The following is a 24,102-nucleotide window of genomic DNA, read 5'->3' as shown; positions in this document are numbered from 1 at the left end:
AAGCGCTGGTTGGCCGACGCGGGGAGCCAATGGGAGCGTGCGTTGTTGGGCGGTCGGCAGCGTGAGGGAGGCCGGGGCGGGACGGGGGGGGGGCTCCGTCCGGCCGTGGTTGAGCGCGCCGCCGCCATGAGCTCCATCGGCACCGGGGTGAGTGCGGCCCGGCCCGGCCGCCCGGGGGAGCGCGGCCGCCGCCGCGGGGGCTGGCGGGGCGAGGGTGGTTTGTCAGCTCGGCCGCCTCGCCTCGCCGCGGCGGGGCCCGGGCCGGAGCCGCTGCTGAGTCACTGCGGCCCGATAGGCCGAGGGCGGGGTCGCCGCCGGGGGGCGGCGGGGGCCGGGTCTCCCCTGACTCGGGCTCGGGCGGTGCGGGGGTGAAGCGGGCCCGGAGGGGTCTGCTGGAGCGGGGCGGGGGGGCCGCCGTTCGGCCGAGACTGCCGCGGAGGGGCCGCTTCGTTCCGGCCTCGGGGTTACGGGACGGGGCCTGCACAGGCCTCCCCGCGCCGGCGGGGGTCTGGCCCAGCCGCCCTGGTCTCCGCTGTCCCCTCGGGCCTGCCGCCTGCGGGGGTGGCTGCGGAGCCGCGGCCTCCCGCCGCCTTCCACCGCCGGCCTGGGCTGCTGGGGCGTGGATGAAGCCGGGCTGGGGGGGCGCGGTTCGGCCGCGGGCCCCTCAGCGGGAGCTGGCGGAGCTGCTGCGCTCTCCTGCCTTTGGTCCCGGCCCGCAGCTCTGCTCTCATGTGCGAGCCTGCCTGTGTGCACAGCACGCTCCTAAGCATTGCAAATATATCCCTGTTTTTTTGCAAAAATTAGAAAATAAATCGAAAAGGCATGCAGAAATTCCCGTAGGTTTTAAGTGCTGCATAACGCAGGGTGATTTCAGACCTGTGCAACGCCTGGATTTGAAGTGTGGGCATATGCAGCACTGATGCAGTGACTTCTTGTAGCTGTTGGTGCGTGTTTGCTGCTGTTCATGCATCGTATGTGAGGGGGCAGCCTGCTTCTGGTACTGCATAGCCATTGATGTCATGTGGGTGACAACCTTGCATTTTTAAATAAACAAACTTCTGAAAATACTAGGATATAATTGGGGTTTTTTTCTGAGTAGTGTGTTTTCTTCTTCAGTACGACTTGTCAGCTTCCACGTTTTCTCCAGATGGCAGAGTGTTTCAAGTTGAATATGCTATGAAAGCTGTGGAGAACAGTAGGTAAGATACAAATATCTGCATCTCTATCTGTTTGTTGGCCTTTTTTAAAGCGGTGTAATTGGACGAGACAAGGATGACGGCACTGCGCATAAAATTACGTTGTTAAAGTTAGTTCTGAGCAACTGTGTCCCTAGGTTCCTTTTAGGAGGCTTCAAATTAAGTGTAGAAGTAGTATAATCACTTTTGCTTGCTAGAAATCACTTTTCAGACTTACTAGGAGTCACTTTTGCTTGCTAGAAACAGATACGTTGTGGAGAATGCAAAGGAAGGCAGTAAACTTACTCATGTGTCTTAAGGGCAATAAAAATTTTATGCTTTGGGGCAAAATCTGATTGTAGGTTTCTTTTTTACGTGTAAGGTGCTTAGCTGTTATGGTAGTAGAGCTGCTGTAGTGGTATCTAAAAGCTCATTTTATGAATGTGAATTGAGGCCCTGAAAGACTGACGTGCTCAGGGCCTCGTGAATGTATGACTTCATACGGATTCCTCAGGAAACTGAGGACATCCAAGTTCTGCTAAAGCTACATCAGCTTCTCTGAGAGTCTCTCTCTTCCCTCGAGCATCTGCAAAGGAAGGGTGTAAAGTGAAAATCCCAGCTGTGCTCTAGCGGCAGTGAGATGATTGATGAGCACGGGTGGCATGGAGACTGGATCACCCAAGTGTCCGACTGTAGCCACAGGCTGCCAAATAAGGATCAGGGAAAGTATTTTGTGTGGCAGTTCATGGCACGGTTGGTACTTTATGTCTGATAATGCACTTTTTGAGGGTTAGAGAAAGAGCTGTCACATCTCCTAGATCAACAGTGAATTTATCAAAAGGAGAGGTTAAACAATCCACGGTTTTCATGTTAGTGTTGTTCAGCTCAGTGATACGGCGGCGGCTCTGCCGTCGCTCCAAACGGTGCCACCACTGCATGTAGTCTGCCCGGAACTGTTGGGGCAGGGACTTTTGGCAGCCCCCTCCTCCTTGATTCAACAAATGTTTGTAGGTTTAGTGAGCTTTGGCTTTTTTTCCCCCCCTTATTGTCTTCAATGCTAAAGTGGAATTGTAACAAATCTACTTCTGGGGAAATTACGTCATTGTTTCTTGTGTTTTGTTAATTCTCTGTTACGTATTTTACACTACAGTTCTGTGTGAGAAACTTACATTTATCTTGTCTTTCAGTACAGCAATTGGGATAAGATGCAAAGATGGTGTTGTCTTTGGAGTAGAAAAACTAGTTCTGTCCAAGCTTTATGAAGAGGGTTCCAATAAACGCCTCTTTAATGTCGATCGACATGTTGGAATGGTAAGGTGCTGTTTTAGTTTTTCATAATTTGAAGGGGACTCCCCTCAAAAGTAGAAATCTATGTATCACAGAATCAGTAAGAAGTAGATTAAGAAAATAATATTAATGTTTTTGTGTACATAGTTGGAAATGCCAGTGGATTTTTTTTTTTACTGTTTTCTGTAATTCTTGGTTGCACACACATATAGAAGTTAAGTCCAGATATAAAGTATAAGACGTACATGTTTTGAGACTCTTTTAAATTTTTTAAAAATGTTTTTCAGCACTCCCGTTGTTCAAACGTGAATGTAAATATAAGCACAAGTGTAAAAGTCGTCCTTTTTATGCAGTTAACAAATAAGGTGTGCTGAGGGGAAACCATGGTGCATAGAAGATCATAGAATCATAGAATATCTCAAGCTGGAAGGGACCGATAAGGATCATCGAGTCCAACTCCCAGGAGATTCTCTTTTCAACAGTGTGGGAGTCAGCTGAATTCTGTAAAGACTGGCGCATAGATTACTGGCTAATCCGTAATAGTGGTGTCAGGGTGATATCAAGCAGTTACTACTGTGTGACAGAAATGCCTGAAACTATCTGCTGGTGACATTGCCAGTATTGGGCAGAGAGTTGGATTTGCTTCTAATCCAAGTAGTCATACGAAACAGGAACAAAAATAGTGTATTGCTGTGGTTGTCTTTTTTGAAGTATTAGATGAAGTGTTATAATAAACAATACTTCGTATATAATATGAGTATTTATAATATGAAATATTGTTTGGGTTAGTGTAGTGGTGCATAAGACACTATTTAACGTGAATTTTGGTTATTGACTTTTCCTAGAGAAATTCTGAACTGTATTAATATATAATCATATTGACATGTTTTGAGCTTGCTAGCAGATTAATAGCTTGATTGAATTCACTTGTAGTCATACATAGAATTCAGTAAAGATCACGGTTAAGTCACATAATTAGACTTTTGTACATTGATTTTATTAATAAATTATTGTAAGGTATGTTTGGCCTAGCTGATGACAATTCTCATTTCAGGCAGTAGCGGGACTTCTGGCAGATGCTCGTTCTTTGGCGGACATAGCTAGAGAAGAGGCTTCTAACTTTAGATCTAACTATGGCTACGATATTCCACTGAAGGTAAGAAATGGGCACAGTTCACTCGGGTTTTCTGGCTCTCTTAGTCTTGACAGGACAACCAGGGGATCGGGCCCAGTCAGCATGGGTTTATGAAAGGCAGGTCCTGCTTGACCAACCTGATTTCCTTCCATGAGAAGGTGACCCACTTGGTGGATGAGCTTGGAAAGGCTGTGGATGTTGTCTACCTGGACTTTAGTAAAGGCTTTGACACTGTTTCCCGCAGCATTCTCCTGGAGAAACTGGCTGCTCAGGGCTTGGACGGGCATACGCTTAGCTGGGTAAAAAACTGGCTGGGTGGCCGGGCCCAAAGAGTTGTGGTGAATGGAGTTAAATCCAGCTGGCGGCCGGTCACAAGTGGTGTTCCCCAGGGCTCAGTGTTGGGGCCAGTTCTGTTTCATATCTTTATCAACGATCTGGACGAGGGGATCGAGGGCACCCTCAGTAAGTTTGCAGGTGACACCAAGTTGAGCGGGAGTGTTGATCTGCTGGAGGGTAGGAAGGCCCTACAGAGGGATCTGGCCAGGCGGGATCGATGGGCCGGGGCCAACTGTGTGAGGTTCAACAAGGCTCAGTGCTGGGTCCTGCACTTGGGTCACAACAACCCCATGCAAGGCTACAGGCTTGGGGAGGAGTGGCTGGAGAGCTGCCTGGCGGGAAAGGCCCTGGGGGTGCTGGTTGACAGCTGGCTGAACATGAGCCAGCAGTGTGCTCAGGTGGCCAAGAGGGCCAGTGGCATCCTGGCTTGTATCAGGAATAGTGTGGCCAGCAGGACCAGGGCAGGGATCGTCCCCCTGTACTGGGCACTGGTGGGGCTGCACCTTGAATCCTGTGCTCAGTGCTGGGCCCTCACCCCAAGAAGGCCATGGAGGTGCTGGAGCATGGCCAGAGCAGGGCAGCGAGGCTGGGGCAGGGGCTGGAGCACAAGGCTGGGGAGGAGCGGCTGGGGGAGCTGGGGGTGCTCAGCCTGGAGAAGAGGAGGCTGAGGGGAGCCCTCATCGCCCTCTGCAACTGCCTGAAAGGAGGCTGGAGCCATGGGGGTTGGTCTCTTCTCCCCAGTAACAAGCAATGGGACGAGAGACAATTTGCGCCAGGGGAGGTTTAGGTTGGATATTAGGAAAAACTTCTTCACTGAAAGGGCTGTCAGGCCCTGGCACAGGCTGCCCAGGGAAGTGGTTGAGTCCCCATCCCTGGAGGTATTTAAAAGCCGGGTAGACGTGGTGCTTAGGGCCATGGTTTAGTGGTGGACATGGCAGTGCTGGGTTAACGGTTGGACTTGATGATCTTAAACGTCTTTTCCAACCTAAATGATTCTGATTGTATGACACGGAAAATTAAACTTTATTACTTGAGGTTTACTTATTTCTGTAAATAAAGTTTTCTTTTTTTTTTTTTTCTTTTTCCGCTTAGCATCTTGCGGACAGAGTGGCTATGTACGTGCATGCGTACACACTATACAGTGCTGTCAGACCTTTTGGTTGCAGGTAAGTCTTTCAAACATATGCTATTTGTAAGGATCTTTTGTTTCACAGTTGGTGAAACTATTTCGGTTGTCTAAGATCTTTTTTTAAACTTGGAATTAGTAACCTACAATTCATCTTGTAAACAAATTCCCTTCCCCTTTCTTTTTGTGTGTGTAAAACCTTAGGTGAAGAATTCAGATTTGCATAACAGTATGCCAAACTTCTACATAGATTGCCAGTTTGTCCCTGAATTTTAAAGTTGAAGAGTTGATGCTATTAAGTCAGTGACAGTGACTAAAGCAGAACTTTCCTCTACAATCATCCTGCTTACCTAAAGAGTAGGTTACAACTACTGTGCAGTTCTAGTACAAAGGGACTAATAAACTGAGATCTGCTGTCTACTTACACAGAAAAGTAAAACGTTTCTGGCAACTTGCAGGTGCTGGGCTGTCATGGTAACACAGAACTGTTCAGACAAATTGCTTAATGGAACGTAGCAGGATAGTAGGAGTTTTGCTCCAGGAAGAATGTAGGAAACCTGAGTGGGTGTAGTCTCTGTAATTCCCTGTGGGTTGGTAGAAGACACGTTTCTAATTTCTGTTTTCCCCTCTAGTTTCATGTTGGGGTCCTATGATGATGATGATGGTGCACAACTATACATGATTGATCCATCAGGAGTTTCATACGTGAGTGCGTCAAAAATAATTCCATCGTGGCATAAGTTTTCCTTTTAAAAGTTCCTAGTTAAGAAAATAGTAAGTGCCATTCCAAAAGAGCTGTTAATTTTTTCTCTTTTTGTCTGGGAAGATCTCTAGTGAATCACTGCTTAAAATGAACAGAGCTGGCTTTTGCTCATTTGCATGTCCTTGTTAAACACACATTGTGTATTTCTTAGAAGTACAGTCTCCATGAAACTAGTTTTAAAGCTTGTCTCTCACAAATTTGGGAGTTCATTCCACCTGGCTAGATCAAATGAAAAGTCCCACGCTCTGCCCAAAAAGGGCAAGTATTGTAGCGATAACCGCGTTCACAAAATACTTCAGGTAAGAGAGGGCATCAGATAAGAGTGGGCTGCTACTCTGACACTGACTTGCTAACAGCAAGTCGCATCAAAATAGATAATTTTGTTAATTGTTGTTAGTGCTGCCTCTTCAGCTGTGTACCACACACAGGATGATACACTCTCATACTGTTCTGATTTTTTAAATTTTCTTTCCTTTAAATATCCAATACCATAGCTGTTGAGGGAAATGGAAGTGCTTGATTTCTATGTGCTTGCACTTCATACGTTTTGATGGTAGGTGGGTTTGGTTTTTTTTTTTTTTGATCCTGTAGAACTTCTCTAATTCTAGTTTGCTCTTCCATTTACTGTAATAACAATAAAAAAATTACCTATTGCAATAAATTGAGCAGTTATGTTTCTGTCCAGGAACTACTTTTCTATCAACAGTGGTGGTACTTAATCTAGTAATTGGGTTCTAGTCAATGATTTGGGAATGTGCCCCAAGAGAGAACAATGCACAGTAAATCTGTGCATTAGCCTCTCGCTGTGTGAGTCGGGTGGGGGTTGTCATATGCTAGGTGACAGTAAGAACTGTAGAGGGCTTAATATTTAATTAAATATGCATATCTTTTGTTTCTTTTCTTTTTAGGGTTATTGGGGGTGTGCCATCGGTAAAGCCAGGCAGGCTGCAAAAACAGAGATAGAAAAACTTCAGGTATGATGTTACAGTTTCATTGTGCTGTTTCAAGAAATATTCCTAGTTTATGACGTTACCTTTTTGGATGCCTAAAATATATAAAATAGAAGCAGATGGAATATTTCCTTGTATGTTCTAGGAGATGTTTTAGCCTCTATCATAGCAGTATTTCTCAAGTTTTGCCCCTGGGCAATGGGCAGTCTCTAGGGAGCGTACATGTTTAAAACAGGAAGCGTAAACATACACTCCCGTGCACGGTAGCGAGCAAAGCAATTGAGTGAATATGAAAGTGTAACTGAATTTTTAGTTGTGAATGAAAACCTTAGGGCAGCATTGTACAGGGTGGTATATCTTTTTTTTTTCCAAAGGTTTTAGATGACCCTTTGGTTTAAAAAGTTGAAAAAAGCTAGTCTTGTTAAGGACAATGAGTGGAACTGCAGAATACTGAATGACCGCTGGCATGTTATGACTCTGAAAATGTAATGGAGAAAAATAAAATCCTTGCCAGGTAAGAGGGTGTTTCCCAGCTGGCTCGTGTTGAGGTACTGCCTTTTTTTCGGAAGATGCGTTGAAGTCGCTTGTCGTTGCTGACTGAAATATACCTTTCAAAACATCTTTACGTGTCTGATGAAAAGGACTTTAGTGCTGTGAACACTAGGAAGAGTACACCATCACTGATACCAAAAAGAGCCGTTTCTGTTCAGCATTTCCTGCTAGCACAACACTACAACTTGTCCGGTGTTACATTACAGAGAGGTTCTGTCAGGGCACACCGAGGTGTTGTTTCATAGCCCTGAGCATGCAAACAATTGGCTGCATAAAACGAGTCCGTGGAGAGACTACTGAAATGTACTGAAGCTTGCCTTAAGCTGATTTAGAACTGTATTAGAATCCTAAAAGACTTGTGTCCTTCTCTTCTGTTTTAATATCTGACACCCTTGAAATTGGAGACCATTAACGTGGGACAAAATCCTGCTCCCGGTCTGTCTCATGTAATTCTTACTTTATACTCTGCTTGCATCTTATTTATGGTTTCGGTCTGCAGAAGTACATCACAGCTGTTCATGGAACTGTTCAGAGTTACTATGGTGCTTATACTTTTAAGAAGTCTGTTTATGGTGCTGTAGCATCATAACTGAAAAATTATAGGAAAAATTACAGTGCTCCTAGACTTGGCTTCATTCAGTCTTGAATCTGGTCTGATGCTTGAAGACCAAATTAGAAGTCAGAAGCCTCCAAGATCATCTGATCTTGATACTGGAATCGTGGCATCTGGGAAATCATAATTTCCATTTCCATGTGTGCAAATTGGCAGCAAGTTAACAATATGTTGGGTAACATATAATCTACCTACCAAAAAATTCATTTTCTGTACAGTGCTGGGATTTTCAAAAACTTCTGTTGTATTGACTGAGTTTTTGTACAGCTACTAAGTGTGTGTAATGCTTGAACTTTGCAGTAGAGCCTGTAAAATTTAGTACCTGGGAACAGTGGTGCACTATATGGCCTAACTGCATTCATTTATTTAACCGCTTGTTTGCAGAACGTCTTCAGTAATGCTTATGATCTTGTCACAGCAATGTGAAGCAAGCCCAGTCTTGCATGCCGATGCTTTTTGTTAACTGTAGACTGGGCAGGTTTCCAGGTCAGAGTTAATTTTGACGAGATGGATTTGTCAAAACTGAGATGGGAAGAAGACAGAGGTACAAAAGCTTTTGTGGGGTGACACCGCCTACAGTAGCCTGTCAACTAAGGTTTGTTCCTGTGGAAGAGATGACTACAGGTGGAAAGTAAGAGGCAAGCAGGTAGTCAAAACCTTAAACCCGCCTTACAGGTACTGCAGAGCAGATACTGTGTCTGGGAGGGGATACAGTCTGCGAAACCCTCGTACGTAGCTGAGGGCGCAAGCAGAAAACACTGCATTGATCGCATCTGTTGCATCTCACGCAAACGTACGAGATCTTCAGCCACGGGAAAACTTGTAGTTGTGCGGAGAGTACTTGAATCTCTCAAACTCTTCTGCAGTGCTTCTCATGCAGCTCCGATGCTACGTACAACTTCCTGATAGACATAATCGCAATTAACTCCTGTGATATACTGTTACGGTGTTTACTCTTATTGTCTGCAGAATTAACATACCTGGGATGGGAAAAGTATAATGGCAAAAAATAAATTTACTTTAATTTTCTCTCTTGTAAATATGCGTGATAGTAGCAGACCTTTGGGGTTTCCCATTTCACCGACTTCTATATGCATAAATACACAGAGTAATTTAAATATTTGTGTGACACAAGTTATATTTGTACACAGCAGCCAGTGCTGTGTGTGTTATGGATCGAGTGTCACAAATGTAAGGGCTGGGGCAGTAGGTCTCTCTGTTTAGGAGACTCCTTGGGATGGGACTGCGATGGCATGGCTGTCTAACCAGGCACGGGCGGTTCTCCTCTGGCCCCTTGCTTCTGCGGGTGTGCGGTTCACCCAGAAAGTGCTGAGACACTCAGCTTGAACAAAGGACTGTTGTCATCTTAATTCCTTTACTAATGTCTCAAAACTAGCTTCCGTGCTACGGTTTTGAAAACATTTTGAGAATCGGACAGAGATGGTAAAATATATATATAATTAATGGGTTACATTCTGAGCTCAGTGTAAATAATGGGGAAAGAAAGAAATGGTAACTTATTTTGAACTTGAAAATCATTTTATGCTAGCGGAAGTGTCAGTAAAACGTGTAATGTATTGGACTGCATTTTGTGACTAATGGCCCGTTGGTTCCAGTGAATAACGACGGGTGCGTTCTTGTGAGTGCGGTATCAAAGGCTGATGTCTGTCTGGTTTGTGCAAATGAAACCTTGAGAAAGGAAATGAGGCTAATCTTGCTTCAACCCTGTATTAATGAAATATAGTAGAATATATTACTACTTCATAGCCCAGAAGAGTTGACGGGCAAGAGATTTGACCTACAAAGCGTAAGTTTATTATGTCATGGAAATTGGCAGGAGACTTTGTTTTGATTAACTCTGAAACTGTCAGAAGACTGTGATATAACAGTGAGAAAATATAGAATGAGATGCTGATACCTTGCTCAGGCATGCAGTTCCTTGCTAACACTGGAACAATATTCTCCTCTTAGGGCATTACTTAAACATCAAAATTCCTTGCATAAAATCTTGGTAAGACCGAAAGTGTTACTGTACTACCTAGAAAGAATATGAATATTATATGTGAAAATATGGTGCTTCCTCCATATTATACATGTGGTTACTTTATGTCAGTTCATAGAATCAGTTGATCACAAAGCATCTAAGAACAAGTCAAGCTTTTATGAGGCTAAGGTTATCTGTTCAGCTTCTAAGCTTCCAGCTGATGAGTGCTTTAAACTGGGGAAGTTGCCACGTATCAGTGTTTTTCATAGAATCTTTCAGCTGTAAAATTCTTCACTGGAAGAATGACTTACATATAGCAGGCTGAAAGACTCATCGTAGAGAATAAATTTAGTTCTAGTCTTAACTTTTTGTCATTTTTATCACTGCTGGACAGTAAGCTCATTAGGCATGTGCGCAGCCCCTCGTGTTCTGGCCTTGTGGAAATGGAAAACAGTATATTCTCTTAAGCTGTGTATTTTTTGTCTGCAGATGAAGGAAATGACCTGCCGTGATGTTGTTAAAGAGGTTGCGAAAATGTAAGTCTCCAACCTGTTTTTCCAACTCGACAAAAATCCGTACTGGTGAGCTTGCTATGGTTTCACAGTGAAGCTATTCCTTTTAAATTGGGTACCGGGTTTCATTTCTACTAGATGAGTGCTCATGCCGACTCTAGTATCTTCTGCTATTAATATTTTTTTTCTCTTCTTGTGAGATGGGATATGCTACTCCGTACTGAAAACTGCTGAAGGATGTGAAAAATAGGCCTTTTAGTCTCATCTGCTATTTCTTATAGGTGCAACTTGTGGCAGCAGTGGATTAAAGGTTAAACCATCTTAATATAGTCACTGGTTTTAAAATATGTAAGCCAGGTGATGGATGGGGGAAACTCCTTGGTGTCCCGGTTCTGAAGAAAGAGCCGTACGCTTTGTTACGCAGATTGAACCATGAGCTGATACTTCAGACAGTAAGCAGCCGTCCAGAAATGAAGCTGAGGTCTTTGACCCAGCCTTCCTATTTGCCTAAAAAAAGACTCAAGTGCTTAGGAAAGAAGCAAAGTATAACTCCTTGTTTCAAGATGTATATAGGGTAGAGCTGGTCTCATTTAAATGATAAAGCTTGATACCACATGAAAAGACTGGAAATATTTAATTTGCTATTTACTGATGCATTTTAGGACAACACATCAGTGATAGAATTGCCTGCAGTCACTAATACTATCCCACAAACTCTACGTGAGGATAGTGTATTTAGAGGGGAAAAAAGGTACCATTCAGTAAGTCGGGTACTAGTGAGGGGAAAAAAGATACCAGGAAGAGAGAAGACTTTCTGCCAGGTAGAGCATGAATTGGCCAGTAGTAAACTATCTTGAAAATACTTTGGGAATTAGTATCTCTCAGAAAAAATACAAGTATCCTTTCAGGTATCTACAACACTTCATTTTAATGCTTTAGGGACATGTTCTGTGCTTGTCACAAATGTAATAATCTGCAGCTGCAAAACTCTAATCTCTAGCATTTTATGGCTATTGCTTAGAAGGTTGTGAAGAAGTAATAAATATGCTTGATCATTGGTGTTGCAGCGTGAGCTTATTTCAGAGTTTGTGTCTGAGGCTGTCATGGCAGCAGCCAGAGGAAAGTATTTGTGGGATCTCTGGTCTTAAAACCTAGCAAGGACTTCAAAGCAGTTCTAAACCAGCACAAATAAGGCATGGGTTTTCAAATAATGAAAAGACTTCTGTTCTTTAATTCTGCCTCACCTCAAAACTCAACAGCAGCTCTAGATGGAGTTCTAGTTTTCAGCTCAAATTCAGCTTCTTATAGTAGCATTTAGCAAGATAACAGAGATTTTAATCATTTTTTAAACCCTAAAATACTAGCCAGAGTAATGATTTCTTGTAACGGTACATTTTGTTGCAAAAGGCTTGTAACCAGCTGAACACATCAGAAAGGCCTAGAGATGATCTTAGGCAATGATCAATAAGTCCAGTCTAACAGTGACAGAAGGGCATCAGAAGAACATAAGCATATGGTGATATTTCCCTGGACACAAATGTTAACTTTGTTCTTCATATTTGTTCCACAATACTTCTATTAAACTTCAATTGGAAGTACTTGGCGTGGTGCTGAAGGTATCCTTCCTTCCTCCACTATCTCAAAGCTTTCTATGTTGGCTAGAAATACCTGGTATTTTTCAGCTTTTGACTTACTAATGCTTTCTGAAACAAACCAAGGAATATAACCTTCTCAAAAAGTGAAGCCACAGGTTATTCTAAGTTCTGCTATTGTTTTGAGTGTGTGTCTCAGCTCAGGGTTGTTACAGTTTGTTTACATGTTCTGCCACTGAGGACTATGATGCAGTCAAATCAGTATTGCTGTTATAGGGTAACGTTTTTATCCCGCAAACGAAGGAGTGATTTTACTAGTCTGGATGGTACTGCATATGCTGTAATATCACTTGTAATTTAAATTCTTGATGACCATCACGTTTGCCATAAGCGTGGCAGTCTACATGGAGATCTATGTACAGGCTTCTAATTAGACACAAGATACTACGGTGTTGGGATTTAGTCTTAAGTGTAAACTGAAATAAGATTTACAGGGGAAATACAGGACACTCCTAACCGTATTATAAATAATCTAGCAGAATTCTAGATTTAGATTCTAGGTAATAGATTATAAATAATCTAGCAGAAGCAGGTGATGATGATGTAGCCTTGGTTCTACACTATTTGAATCTTAATGTTTGTTCTAATTAGGATAACATGAACACCTCAACCTGCATCTTAGCTGTAATCATTTAATGTATTGTTATACTAGCAATTAAGCCTGGAAAATTCTCTGCTGGTTTGTGTGTGTGTGGGCAGGGGAGAAGGCATGGGGAGAGCTTCTACTAACCATAAGAAGAGTACTTCACCAGAAGAAATCTGTGAAAGGAAGAAAGTATATTTAGCCCATTGATCAATCTGTTCTAATATGTACTTTGTCTGTTCCTTCCAGAATCTACATAGTTCACGATGAAGTAAAGGATAAAGCTTTTGAGCTGGAACTGAGCTGGGTTGGAGAAAGTAATGCATTTCTGTAATTTCTATAAACTATATAAAATCTATAACTTCCTGTAACTAAAGTCAAACATTGCTTCTTAAATTCACTCTGTATGTCAAGGTCTTTGTGTGAATTCTACTTAAGATGTACTCTTTTTATGCAGTAACCAACGGAAAGCATGAAATTGTTCCTAAAGACATCAGGGAAGAAGCAGAAAAATATGCCAAGGTAAGGTCTGACATCGATGTTGTCTCAGTGCTTCGCTTGACAAACAAGTCTAGAGCAGAAGGAACTAACCGAAGGTTAGGCTTCTGCTGTTGTGACAGCTGGAAAACGTGTAGTTACAACACACATCACTTCAGTGTTAGCTGCTACTGTTCTGAAGGGAGAATAGTGAAGTTGACAGTGTAATCCAGGGATAGTTCTTACTTTCAAAAACAGTGTAATTCAGCAGGCTTGCACAGGTGGCGTGTTTCTCCTTCAAAAGTAAACGTATTAACTTTTCGGCAGTGGTGTGAGTGAGTAGGAGAGGTAGTAAGTCATGTTGCCTAGCACAGTTTTTAAAGATAACCAGCTGGAGAAAGCTAGACTTCCACCATTTAACAGCTTTGCTTTTGTTCTAAAAGTAATGATGGTGCTCAGTATTATCTCCTAAAGACATGAACTAGCCTGCAGAATACAAGGCTTTGGACAGATTGAGAGGATTGTGAAGCTACAGCAAAACTCATGTTGCTTATTATAGGCTGAATTATAAAACAACTGTTAAACTATTTTTTAATTAAACTTCTTTTTTAAAAACAGGAATCTTTGAAAGAGGAAGATGAATCAGACGATGACAATATGTAACACATTGTTACTTCAAGACAAGTTCAACTTTTCTTAACTTACAACAGGTTTGTTTATAATGTATTAAGCATGGGACGCTGTTATGTACTTGTTGGAAGAAACTGAGTGACCAACTTGCACTAATAAATTTTCCATTTTACTGTCTGTTAGCTTTTATTTCAAAAGTGTACAGGCCAGCATCATCAAGAAGCAACTGTACTCTGTATCAAAACAGACATTAAGAAGGAAAGCTATTATCAGGCTGGTATTGCTTCCTCTTACTACAGCACTCTGTTTTAATCTGAAGTATTAAGCCTAGGCTTATTTGAGGAGTAGGAGAAACTAAAAACTAATTCAACTTAAAATAGTGCTTGTGTTAAGTTCTAAAGCTGTGAGATCTATGAAGCAATGTAACTGCAATTAATGCTTGAAGAGCTAAACTATTTTTAAACAGGTTCATTCAGTTGTAGTTTCTGAATCAGCTTTTATCAATTGTTGACCCTCCCAGAAGTTGAAAACAAGCTTTCCTGCTTTCTTTCCCCACTTCCTAGGAAAAAAACCTGTCTAATCTATTCACTTCAAAGTCTTGAAAGACACAACAAACTGTTCTGTTCACTACCTTAAAACTCAGTTAAAATTGAAGTCTTGTTTGTACATGCACTTAAAATTCTAATGGTTATCTCATTCTAAAATGAGAATAATGAATCAAACTCTTCAGCTTTGGTACTACACACTAATGATCACCAGCCCTTAAAACAAAAGCTTTCCCTTACACGTTTGGTTTTTTTTTTCCTTTTGAAAAAACACCTGGCCTTCTATAGTCTCTTTTCTAATGGGACTACAAGATACAGGTTCTTCCTCCTTTTTTTGACAAGGGAAAGTCAGTAGAGACGGACGGGTCTGTCTGGATACTAGTGACTGTCTCAGGCTTAAGCCTCAGCTGGAGTCGAGCTACCTGAACTCTTGCCTCTCCAGCTGGGCGTAGCTTCCAAAGGCTGCTAGAACTCTTGACCAAGCCTGTCTGAGCCAACATTAATCATGACCGTGACAGCCTCCTTCAGTGTCTCCTCCTGAGGCAATAGTACAGCTGTCACACTGAGTCAGCCTTTTGTTCCCTGTCACAGTTCTCCAAACCCAATTTACTACTGAAGTTTACTGCTGATTCAGCTGTTTGATTCATTAGTGAGCACCAGTCAGGAAACTCTCATCAGCACTCCAAAGCATTAGCTGAGGGCTGATCTTCCACTCACTGTACATGACAGCAGAACTACTTGATTCTCTTCACTTTGTCTTTATTCTGTGCCTAAAGTGTTGCTGACAAACTGCTAAAGGGAAGTTAAAAGCCATCCTCCTGTGTGGTTACACACATCCATCCAATCCTTTCAGTGATAACCATTCAGAATTAGGGACAGGCAGTATAACAACAGTCACACAAGTCAGGTCTCAGGGTTAAGTAAGAAGAGCAAGATGTATTGTGTGTATTTACAAGATAAAATGGAAGGAAGCTGTTCTACAATATGGGAAAAGATACAGCTAAGAAGAGAGCAACCTACTTGCTTATTCAGAATTTCCAAGTTGCCATGTTCTCTAGTAAGTAGCTATCTAAAAAGGTCCTTTGCAGAACCATGCTCTGATTTTTTCCTTGTTGTGGAAGGGTGTAAAGTCCCATGAGCAGCAATTCAAGCATATGTGCACTTTGCAGTGGATAGTAGTACATACTAAGTGCTGCACGGCAGTCTTGCCTGTTATGGCAACAGTTAGTTAAATAATACCAAAGTGATTATTACTGTCAGGTTCTTTTCCAAATTAAATCACTGAGTTATCAAGAGTATAGGCTCAACCTGTTTACAAGATTTGATCTTTATCTATGTAAGGAAAAAAATGTATTACTTCTATTTCCATTGACTGTAGATGGGGAAAAGAGGAAGAAAGTGAGCATTAAAAGGTGGGGAAAACACATTTGCATTTATTCAGAAGAGGGGGTCAAGGACAAAAAAGGCAGGAAAATACTGAAGAAGCTATTTTAGTATTGAAATTTCCCTTAACTTTAGACACAGAAAGCTAGTAGGCTTCTATTTGATCTGCAATTAAGCATTACTGCCTTTTAACAATAAGGCCCAGAGAACATTAGAATAGATTTCTAGTCCAGAGGGACTCTCATTTCAGCAGAAAAACTGCTGCAAACACCCTGTTACAGCTGTTTTTGTAGCCTTAACCTAGCTGCAGTTCCAACAGGCATAACCAACAAGACCACCACATTGCATTTAACAAGTAACTAACTTACTAATTTGAAGCTAGTTACTTAAGAATGCTTAATTATACAGTTGTGCAGTAGCCATCATAATGTTTCACTAATTTAGTCCACATATGATAGGCTAAATGCAAAATTTAATGAATTTTGCTACTGAGAATTAGTATTTACTTGTTGCTGTGTCAAGCAGGGGAAGAAATCTTCCAAAAAGAAGTGGCTACTCATGACAACACAGACTACATAAAGACTTAAAAATGCAGTGGGAAGCACAGCATCATTAAACTTTGATTAAATGTTGAAGACCATGGCGGGTTTTTTTCTCTATAGAGCTGTCTGAGGCAAATCACTTCATGAAAGGTAAGCTCCAGAAGGGCTCAAACTGGATCTGAGATTATTATTTAAGTGAGGACTAGATCTGTTACAGAACAAGAGAAAAGAACATTAAACCTCAACAAACAAAAGCTTACTATTAGTAGAGGCTCTGTTTTAAGTACAGGACTAGGGAAAAAAAAAATAACCTAGCTGTATTGTAGATAGTCGCTTACCCTCCAGGCTTAGACAATATCTACGGAGAAGAGTTTGATTTAAGCCCAGAGAACAACTGATCAGGTAGCTAAAATAAAGATTTGAAAGCTTCTACCAGTCAGTCTCCTGTTGCTTCAGCTGTGGGGCATGTCTGGAGAAAGTACGTACGCTCAGAGTCTGCAGAGTTGAAGCTCCAGAAGAGCTGTTTGTCTCGAGACAAAGGATAGCACATGCTTCTACTTAAATCTTACTACTTTTAAGCAAGCTCACTCTGAGAGCAGCGAGTCTCATAACATGCCAAGGGACCAGGGCAGGCCAGTTGGCCGGCTCGATTCAGAGCTGCTTGCAACAGATGCAAGCCCGGTATGAGAGACCCAAGAGCAGTGGTCTGTGACAGCGACCTCTGAAGGCTCCCAGAACCAGCCTTCAGCAGCAGAGGCAGCATGCTTTCCTACAAAAAATAAGGCTCAGATCCCCTTCCCCAAAACAAAAATTAGCTTTTATAATTGGCTTGGAAATGGTCAGTTATGACTTCAGTGTAACACTGAAGTGTGAAAATGCATTGCAAGGCTAACAAACGGTCAGGGTAAAAGTTTCTAAATCAGAGATTTAGAGCAAGAGGTGATTCTTAACAGTCTCATTTGGATTGTTTCTGCCCAAAGCACTGGGACGTTTCAGTTCTGATGGTATCAGAAGCAGCATAATTAGCCCATACCAAGCAGCACTTCTTGCTTTAGGTTCCACAAGTAACCTCCTTAGCCCAGACTCTGGCCATTTATGGGAATACATAATAAAGCAGAAAGTCAAATACCCACTTGGAACGCGTAACTGCAGTTCTTGCCATGCTGAAACATTTTACGTTCAGAGTTTTAATGGCATGTGCTGTTGCTTAAGACCCAAAGCACAGCCTTTAACAGAACACCAGAAAGCAAGACTGTATAGACCAACTCATCTCTTAAAGTCATCCCTCCACCAAGGAGCATTTTAAAAATACATCGATCGAACAATGACACAAGAGTAGGATGTACAGTAAGATGCTTCCTCTCCCTTTAAGTCTCATACATCCACTGACTGTTACTCAGCACCTGATGAATCACTGCTGTGATATTTAACAGGACTGGATGTGTCACATTCCCCGTTACAATTATTTAGTCAGCAAGTCCACATGCAGAAGCCTTGTTAAAGAAAATTAAGAAGGGGACTATGGTGAACTGCAGATGACAAATTAAAAAAAAATAGGCTCCAGTATCTAGTTTACTTACATACATCTCCATTACTGCACCAGGACGGATTTTAGAAGATGCAACTGGACTTGCAGAGTTCAAAAATCAAGTTTAGGCTATTGCATCACGATAATCAATTTTTATTGTTCGTAGTACTTTTACATGGCCATAAAAATGACTGGTTCAGATAATATCTTCATTACAACCGAATAGTACTGCTTATGAAATTATGGTAAGATTGAGCTGTTAGAAGCTCATAGAAGAACAGCTCACAGAAGTAACCCGTATGTAAAATTACCCTTAGGGTATCTGCCACACAGGAATCTCCAGAAGAAATACTACCGATCTGTATTTGGTGCTGACTCTCAGAAAGGAAACATTTCAAACAGAATGTGTCTCATGCAGATCTGAAGCATGCCAAGCATTAGGGCATTTGCTGCTTCCTTCTCATCACCAAAACTAGCTTGATGGCCTGAGGTTAAAAGCCAGACAGGCTGAAAGTGTGACTGTCCATATGGACGCAATACGGCTTGAGATGCTATCTGGCTATATGGCCCAAGTCACCCTTAAGGAAGGGGACTTGGAATAACTACATACGCTGTTTTGCAAGTCTCTTCCTGAAGATAAAACTGTAACCATAGAAGGGAACACAAAACAGTGAATTCAACAATGCATCTTAAGCATTTATCAGCTGGAAGATAATCATGACCTTAAATAAAGTGCACAGTTTCAAGATTCTGAAGAGAAAAATAGTCTTAGTTGTCATGACAATTTTGAGACTGTAATAGCACCAAAAATACAGTACAGAGACTGTTCTCTCCCCTTCGTTTTCTTCCTTCAGTTGCGTATGCCGATAAGACAAGGACTGGCTTTTCCTCCACCCACCAGTTTTTCAAGTTACATGCAGCAAAGAAGTTACTTTACTTAAGAATTGAGAGCTATTTTGAGACTCCAACTGCTTGTAACTTTCCATCATATAAGATCTTGCTCCCTATTATGTCTAATTATACAGAGTTGCAGAAAGCAGGTGGTAGAAGAGGTAAGAGCGTAGCCTTACTGTTTGTCCAGTAACTACATTCCAGTATTTGAGAACATGGGATCTACAACCAAGCTCAAACCAAGTCTCCTAGTTCCAGATTGACTAAGCAGCCACCATGCAGCGCTCTTTCATCTTCAGTACATTGCTATTAAAGGACTCTGAAACAGTTGTTTAAAAATGGTTCTTACAAGTTGCTCTGCCAACCAAAAATGGACAACTAGAATAAAGCAGGCAGCAGCATCACATAGTTTATAGTCCTAACGTGCATATAATCAGATACAGGAAAAACTGAAATCCCCTGAAGTCTCCCCTAAAGACAACATAAGAACTACCCACTGAAAATACCATTTTAGGTGACGTGGTAAGACAAGCCAAATAAGAATTAAGAAAGAACATGGGGTGCTTTATTGCTGCATAAAGTTACATATCATTTGGTATATGTATTGTCTGCATATCTGAAATACATTTGTTAAGATTCCAATTTCAGCAGATTAATAGTAGGTTCAATTATAGTAAATTCACCTAGAAGCTGATACATTCCAAATACACACACACACAAAACCCCAAAACCCACCCAAGGGATGCCCAAGTTTTTGAAAGTGGAATTTATCTTGTTTGCAGGGATGTTAGAAAAGCAGGAATCTGCTACTTTCATTATTTCAGGGAAGGACAGAGAGCTATTGCATTAGAGTGCATTAACAGGTGTCAAGAGCAGCAAAGGAAGTGGTAGATGACTTTAACAGAATGCTTACAGACAGCTCAGTTCCAGGTCTAATTCTAGGTGTTTTCACAGTCTACAAAGCATACCACTTGAGAGGCTATTTTTTCCAAATACTTTTCTATATACATCAGCAATAGAAAAAAAAAAACTGAAATATTGTTTTAGGAGGCAGAATCAAAATGTAGCTTAATGTCTTTCCTGTCAGTCAGTTTAAAAAACAACTACTTCCCCCAACCAAATGCTTGTTTCTACACTCATACCAGTTTGTCCCCCATTCTGCTGCTTGCAAGGAGGAGATCACTCCCACACTAATAAAAGATCTTCCATTGATGCAGAATAATTAAACTCTTCAAAAAGACATGTATTTTGCTATTTCAGAGTTCTGGATGTCACACAACACAGCTCATTTCAGTGGTTCTGTTTACAGCTGTACTGGTGTAACTAATGTGGTGACAGACTACACAGAAGCGCCGCAGGGGAAAGCACATCCCTGAAGGTACAACCCTCCTGCAAACAGTACAGTCTCGCAATTAATTCACAGGTTAAGTGTGCATTACACAGTGTTGATTGGTCAGCTAAATCCCCGGCCACCTGGAAATTACCTACCTGTAATAATATCCTCCAAACAATAAACACAAATAAAAAAATCTTTTGAAAAAGGCAGCTAAGTAGGAAAAAAATCAGAATTTAATCTCTGGCCAAACTGTAGATTCTCACTAACAGCAGCTACTTATAGCTAAAAACATTTAATTCAAAAGATTGAGGGTATTAATACGTTTAAAAAAGAATCAATACTGACCAACTGCAGTCTTGTTAGCTGAGGCTGAAAAGTAAGTTAACCCTAAGTGACGGAAGTAATTTGGACAAGCAAAAGCCCTAGAAGAAAGGCCATGTAACCACTGCCTTCACAAGCTTTCTCTTGCTGAGCAACCATGCTTTGCAGAAGTAGTGCTTGCTTCTTTGTGCTAAGCCACATACTATTAGTGGCATACCCATTGCTTTCTGGAGGCGAGTTACCATGCATCTACAGTCCCGATTCAGCTGGAGCATGCTGCTCTACAACCTGCATCTGTAACAATCCGTTATTTTAACCAACAGCTCATCAGTGCTGACAAGCTTAGAGAGTGACTCCTATGCTGGCAGGTGGACCGTGTCCGAGCGCTCACCATCAGTATTAGAACCCTATTCTTTTTTTACCTCTGCAAGTATGGAAAGATGTATTTTAGTAAAAATTCAAACTGAGCAAGCCACTTACCAGTGTCTGAAAAAGCTTGTGTATATGAGAACATAGCTCTTGACAGCTATGTTTCCTTCTTGTACTTTTTAACGTGGCTACTTCTGCAGCAAGAAGTCTTATCAGGAGACAGGGGTGGGGGGAAAAGGCCTTCCAAGATATAAACTAGCAACAGGTAGCACAAGTGAGGAAGATTCTTACTTCAGATTGGCCATGACAGATCACTCAAAACTACTTCTGAAAAACAAGAGACCCCTGAATCTGCTCACACAGGTACGGAGAAATTAACCCAACCAGAGTTAGTTCTCTTTGCCAAAGTGAAACAACAGCCTGTTTCAGCTCTCCAGCATCAGCAGCAATCGACATCGTAGATATGGACAGCATTAGACACCTATTCGGTATACATTTATTCCCAGTCTGGTATCACAAAAGGCTAAAAAAGCGACCACACCATTGCTCCAAAGCAGATATCAGAAGTTAGATATTTAAGGAGGAATACCTTCTATTTCAGAAGCTTAGCTTACTCAGAAGATTGCAGTAAGGTTCTTCAAATACAACGTGCAACCTCATTGAAGCGTTAAAACTTTAAAGACTTTCTCCTGTTGAGTTTTCATAGCAGTGAAATATGTAGTTGCCGCTCCCAAAACCACACAGTTTTTGCATTCAGGTTTTACCCTGTATGTTTGATTTAGATGGGAGGTTACTCAAGCAGTAATATTTATAAGAAGATCTGACTCCATTAAGAAGAATACAGACTATTTAGAGATTCAGATGGAAGTTTAAATGTTTTCAACTTAAGTTTATTTCGGGAACACTAAACCATATTTGCTCTGTAGACTGGTGACTGACTATATTTACACAGAAAACCACTCCCCCAATCCTGTAGAAAAACCATTTCTTCTCACCTTGAAAGATCAAAAGTTCTGCGGATAAAATGTTCACATCAGTAATAATATGTCTACAGCTCGGAAGCCAGGAAAAAAAGCTGTATGCTGTAGAGATAACTTGGAAGCCAGTTATAAAGTACAGAGAGTTTTAAAAATCAAAGTTTACAATACTGGAATGGCTGATGCACTAACATGGCCTGTAAGTGTACGTGCATAGGATGCATTTCTAGTACTAACTAGCATCTTGTGCCTGTCAAAAAGTTACTCATAAAACCTGAAACAGAAGGTTTGATTACTCACTAGTGACAGGTAGATCTAATCCTTTGCCTTTACTGCTGGCATTTAGAGACAAACTGTTATTTTGAAAAATACGTAAGGATGCTCTCCTTCAGCAGTTGCACGAAGTAACATTACTACCCAGAACAGTAACTAAATTCTCATTTCAAGCACCTACTTCGAGTTTTGAAAGACAGACTCATCACTTGCTTGCAGATGATGACAACCGACGTCCTTTGCCACATCTAAATTAAAGCTGCTATACAAATCTTCAGTTTCTCTGTAGTACTGTGTGCTACTGCCTTGCAACACTGCACGACTTCCCCAACGTAGCTGTAATAGCCTCGCTATTGTCACCAATGTAGTCCTTAGAAATAATACAAGAAATTAAGTGGACTTCAAATTCTGTACCCTGCATGCCTTTGCTAGGCAACAGAAGAGAAATTAAACACCTATATTCAGATAATTTAACAGCACACGACAAAACATGCAAAAACTGGCTGTAGAATCCAATCTTAAGTAAACCCTGGCAACGGGCACCCTTCTTCCATAGTTGCTAAATTAGCTAACGTTAACATTTGATACAAATATGTTAACTATCATAATAGAAAATTACATACCAGAAAGAATAAAAATAGTCTCTTACAATACAGCTTTGATTCTGTCCAAACACAAGATTACCAAATCCGTCTTAAAAAAAGGAACGTTTTATGTTTGGAATTAAAAGATTGCATGATACATGCCAAAACTCCCCCGCACAGCTAACAGGCTAGGACGAAAGCAGCAGTTACATCAGTTGAGAACGAAAACCTCTTCTCTTGGTGCTAGGCTGCTAATAACATATCAGTTAATGCATCACTGATTACTGCACACATTTTATAACACATGGGACTGTAGTTAAGATCCGCAGCCACAAAGCACAACAAAGTCTGGACACAGCTTATTCACTAGAAATGGGACTACTTCTCCATGGAGGTCTCTGAAACCACTAACAAGAGCTACTCTGACAAGCTGAGCACGTAACATCATCTTACAAGTGTTACTGGAAAAAGCAACTACAAAGCGAGTATTACTGTTAGCCACAGAGCTGACAGGAAACCCAGTTCTGAGATTTTTCCTCACACAAATATTTACGACGGAGTACTCTATGTCGTAAATATTTTCATGATTATTCATATCCAGAAGAGATACTGCACTGCTGCAAAACATACCCATGCCAGATCCAAGAAGCCACCACTAAACTTCAGTGGATACCAGGCACTAATTCAGGCTTCCTAAGGGTTGCTAAACTTTGTGTCTTCTCCAGCAGCAACACTCACAAGGAAATGATGAAAGACAGCATGCACAATTATGTTTGAATAACTGAATATCCATTGTTCTCAACATGGGGACAGGAACGTGCCAGAGCTGGGGAAACTGTAGGTAAGCATTTCACATTACCAGGTGTTTTTGTTTGGGTTTTTTTGTTTTGTATTCTCTCTCACACACACAATAATAAATATGAAGGAACTTATTGCTGATAGTTAACAGTAAAGCACAATATTCTCCATGACTAGGAAAGAAGGTTTGACCTTTCATTTTAGTAATTCAGCTATTACTGACCGTGTCATCAGCTTCACACTCATTGGGATTTTTTTTCCTTTATACCTGCACACCAAGTACCTCACAACTTCCTACCACGCTCTTGTCTGAGCAGTTTGCAATCACTTAGATAATAAAGCTTTGTGGGAAGCATACTTCTGACCTTCATTTGTACAGAAATACAACAGTTCCACACAGACAGAGGTTCTGAACCGCAAGGCAGATGCTTGCTCAACCACCACTGGAAACATGCTGCCTGTTTACTGACAGAATAGAAACACCAAGGGGAAGAGGATTTATAAAAAAGGAGAACTAAACACTTGAGACAAAAATAAAAGAAGCTAAAAGTCTCCTGAACATCTGCAAAGTCTGACAGAGTAGCATAGTATTTCATTGCATACAAAGAAGCTCAGTGTTAGAAGACGAATCAGTTTTTTTAATATTTCTAGAATATTTTGGCTGTGATTGTATGTGTATTCTGAGTTCTTTTATCTACATGTAAATGCAGTATGTCAAGAGCAATATGTGACTACTGAACAGAATTAAAACATCTTACTTATCCCAGAAATATCTCTTGT

At 41.4% G+C, this 24,102-nt stretch overlaps 1 protein-coding gene across 9 annotated transcripts; it reads left to right on the top strand.

Annotated features, from left to right (window-relative positions):
* Positions 1-25: 25 nt before the first annotated feature.
* Positions 26-24,071, top strand: PSMA3 (proteasome 20S subunit alpha 3). Of its 9 annotated transcripts, XR_015702405.1 has the most exons (15): positions 401-1,021; positions 1,100-1,199; positions 2,363-2,486; positions 3,517-3,618; positions 5,026-5,099; positions 5,692-5,764; positions 6,731-6,796; positions 10,411-10,457; positions 12,918-12,985; positions 13,126-13,190; positions 13,764-13,855; positions 16,229-16,395; positions 19,925-20,042; positions 23,250-23,365; positions 23,702-24,071. XR_015702405.1 is itself a non-coding variant. In XM_087748034.1 (12 exons), exons 1-11 carry the CDS (start codon positions 1,015-1,017, stop codon positions 13,806-13,808), a joined length of 771 nt encoding a protein of 256 aa, XP_087604160.1. In that variant the 5' UTR covers positions 401-1,014; the 3' UTR covers positions 13,809-13,855; positions 23,253-24,071. The 9 variants fall into 9 exon arrangements, 4 of the variants coding, with proteins under 4 accessions (XP_087604161.1, XP_087604160.1, XP_087604159.1 ...); XR_015702402.1 differs by having other exon boundaries at positions 23,253-24,071; XR_015702401.1 differs by having other exon boundaries at positions 23,250-24,071.
* Positions 24,072-24,102: the final 31 nt, after the last annotated feature.

This window comes from Nipponia nippon, unplaced genomic scaffold (assembly GCF_047370975.1).
Source record: "Nipponia nippon isolate SJK-2023a ecotype South Korea unplaced genomic scaffold, ASM4737097v1 scaffold_11, whole genome shotgun sequence".
Classification (NCBI taxonomy): domain Eukaryota; kingdom Metazoa; phylum Chordata; class Aves; order Pelecaniformes; family Threskiornithidae; genus Nipponia; species Nipponia nippon.
Note: the sequence above shows the minus strand (reverse complement) of the source record. Positions and strands in the feature narration are given on the sequence as shown.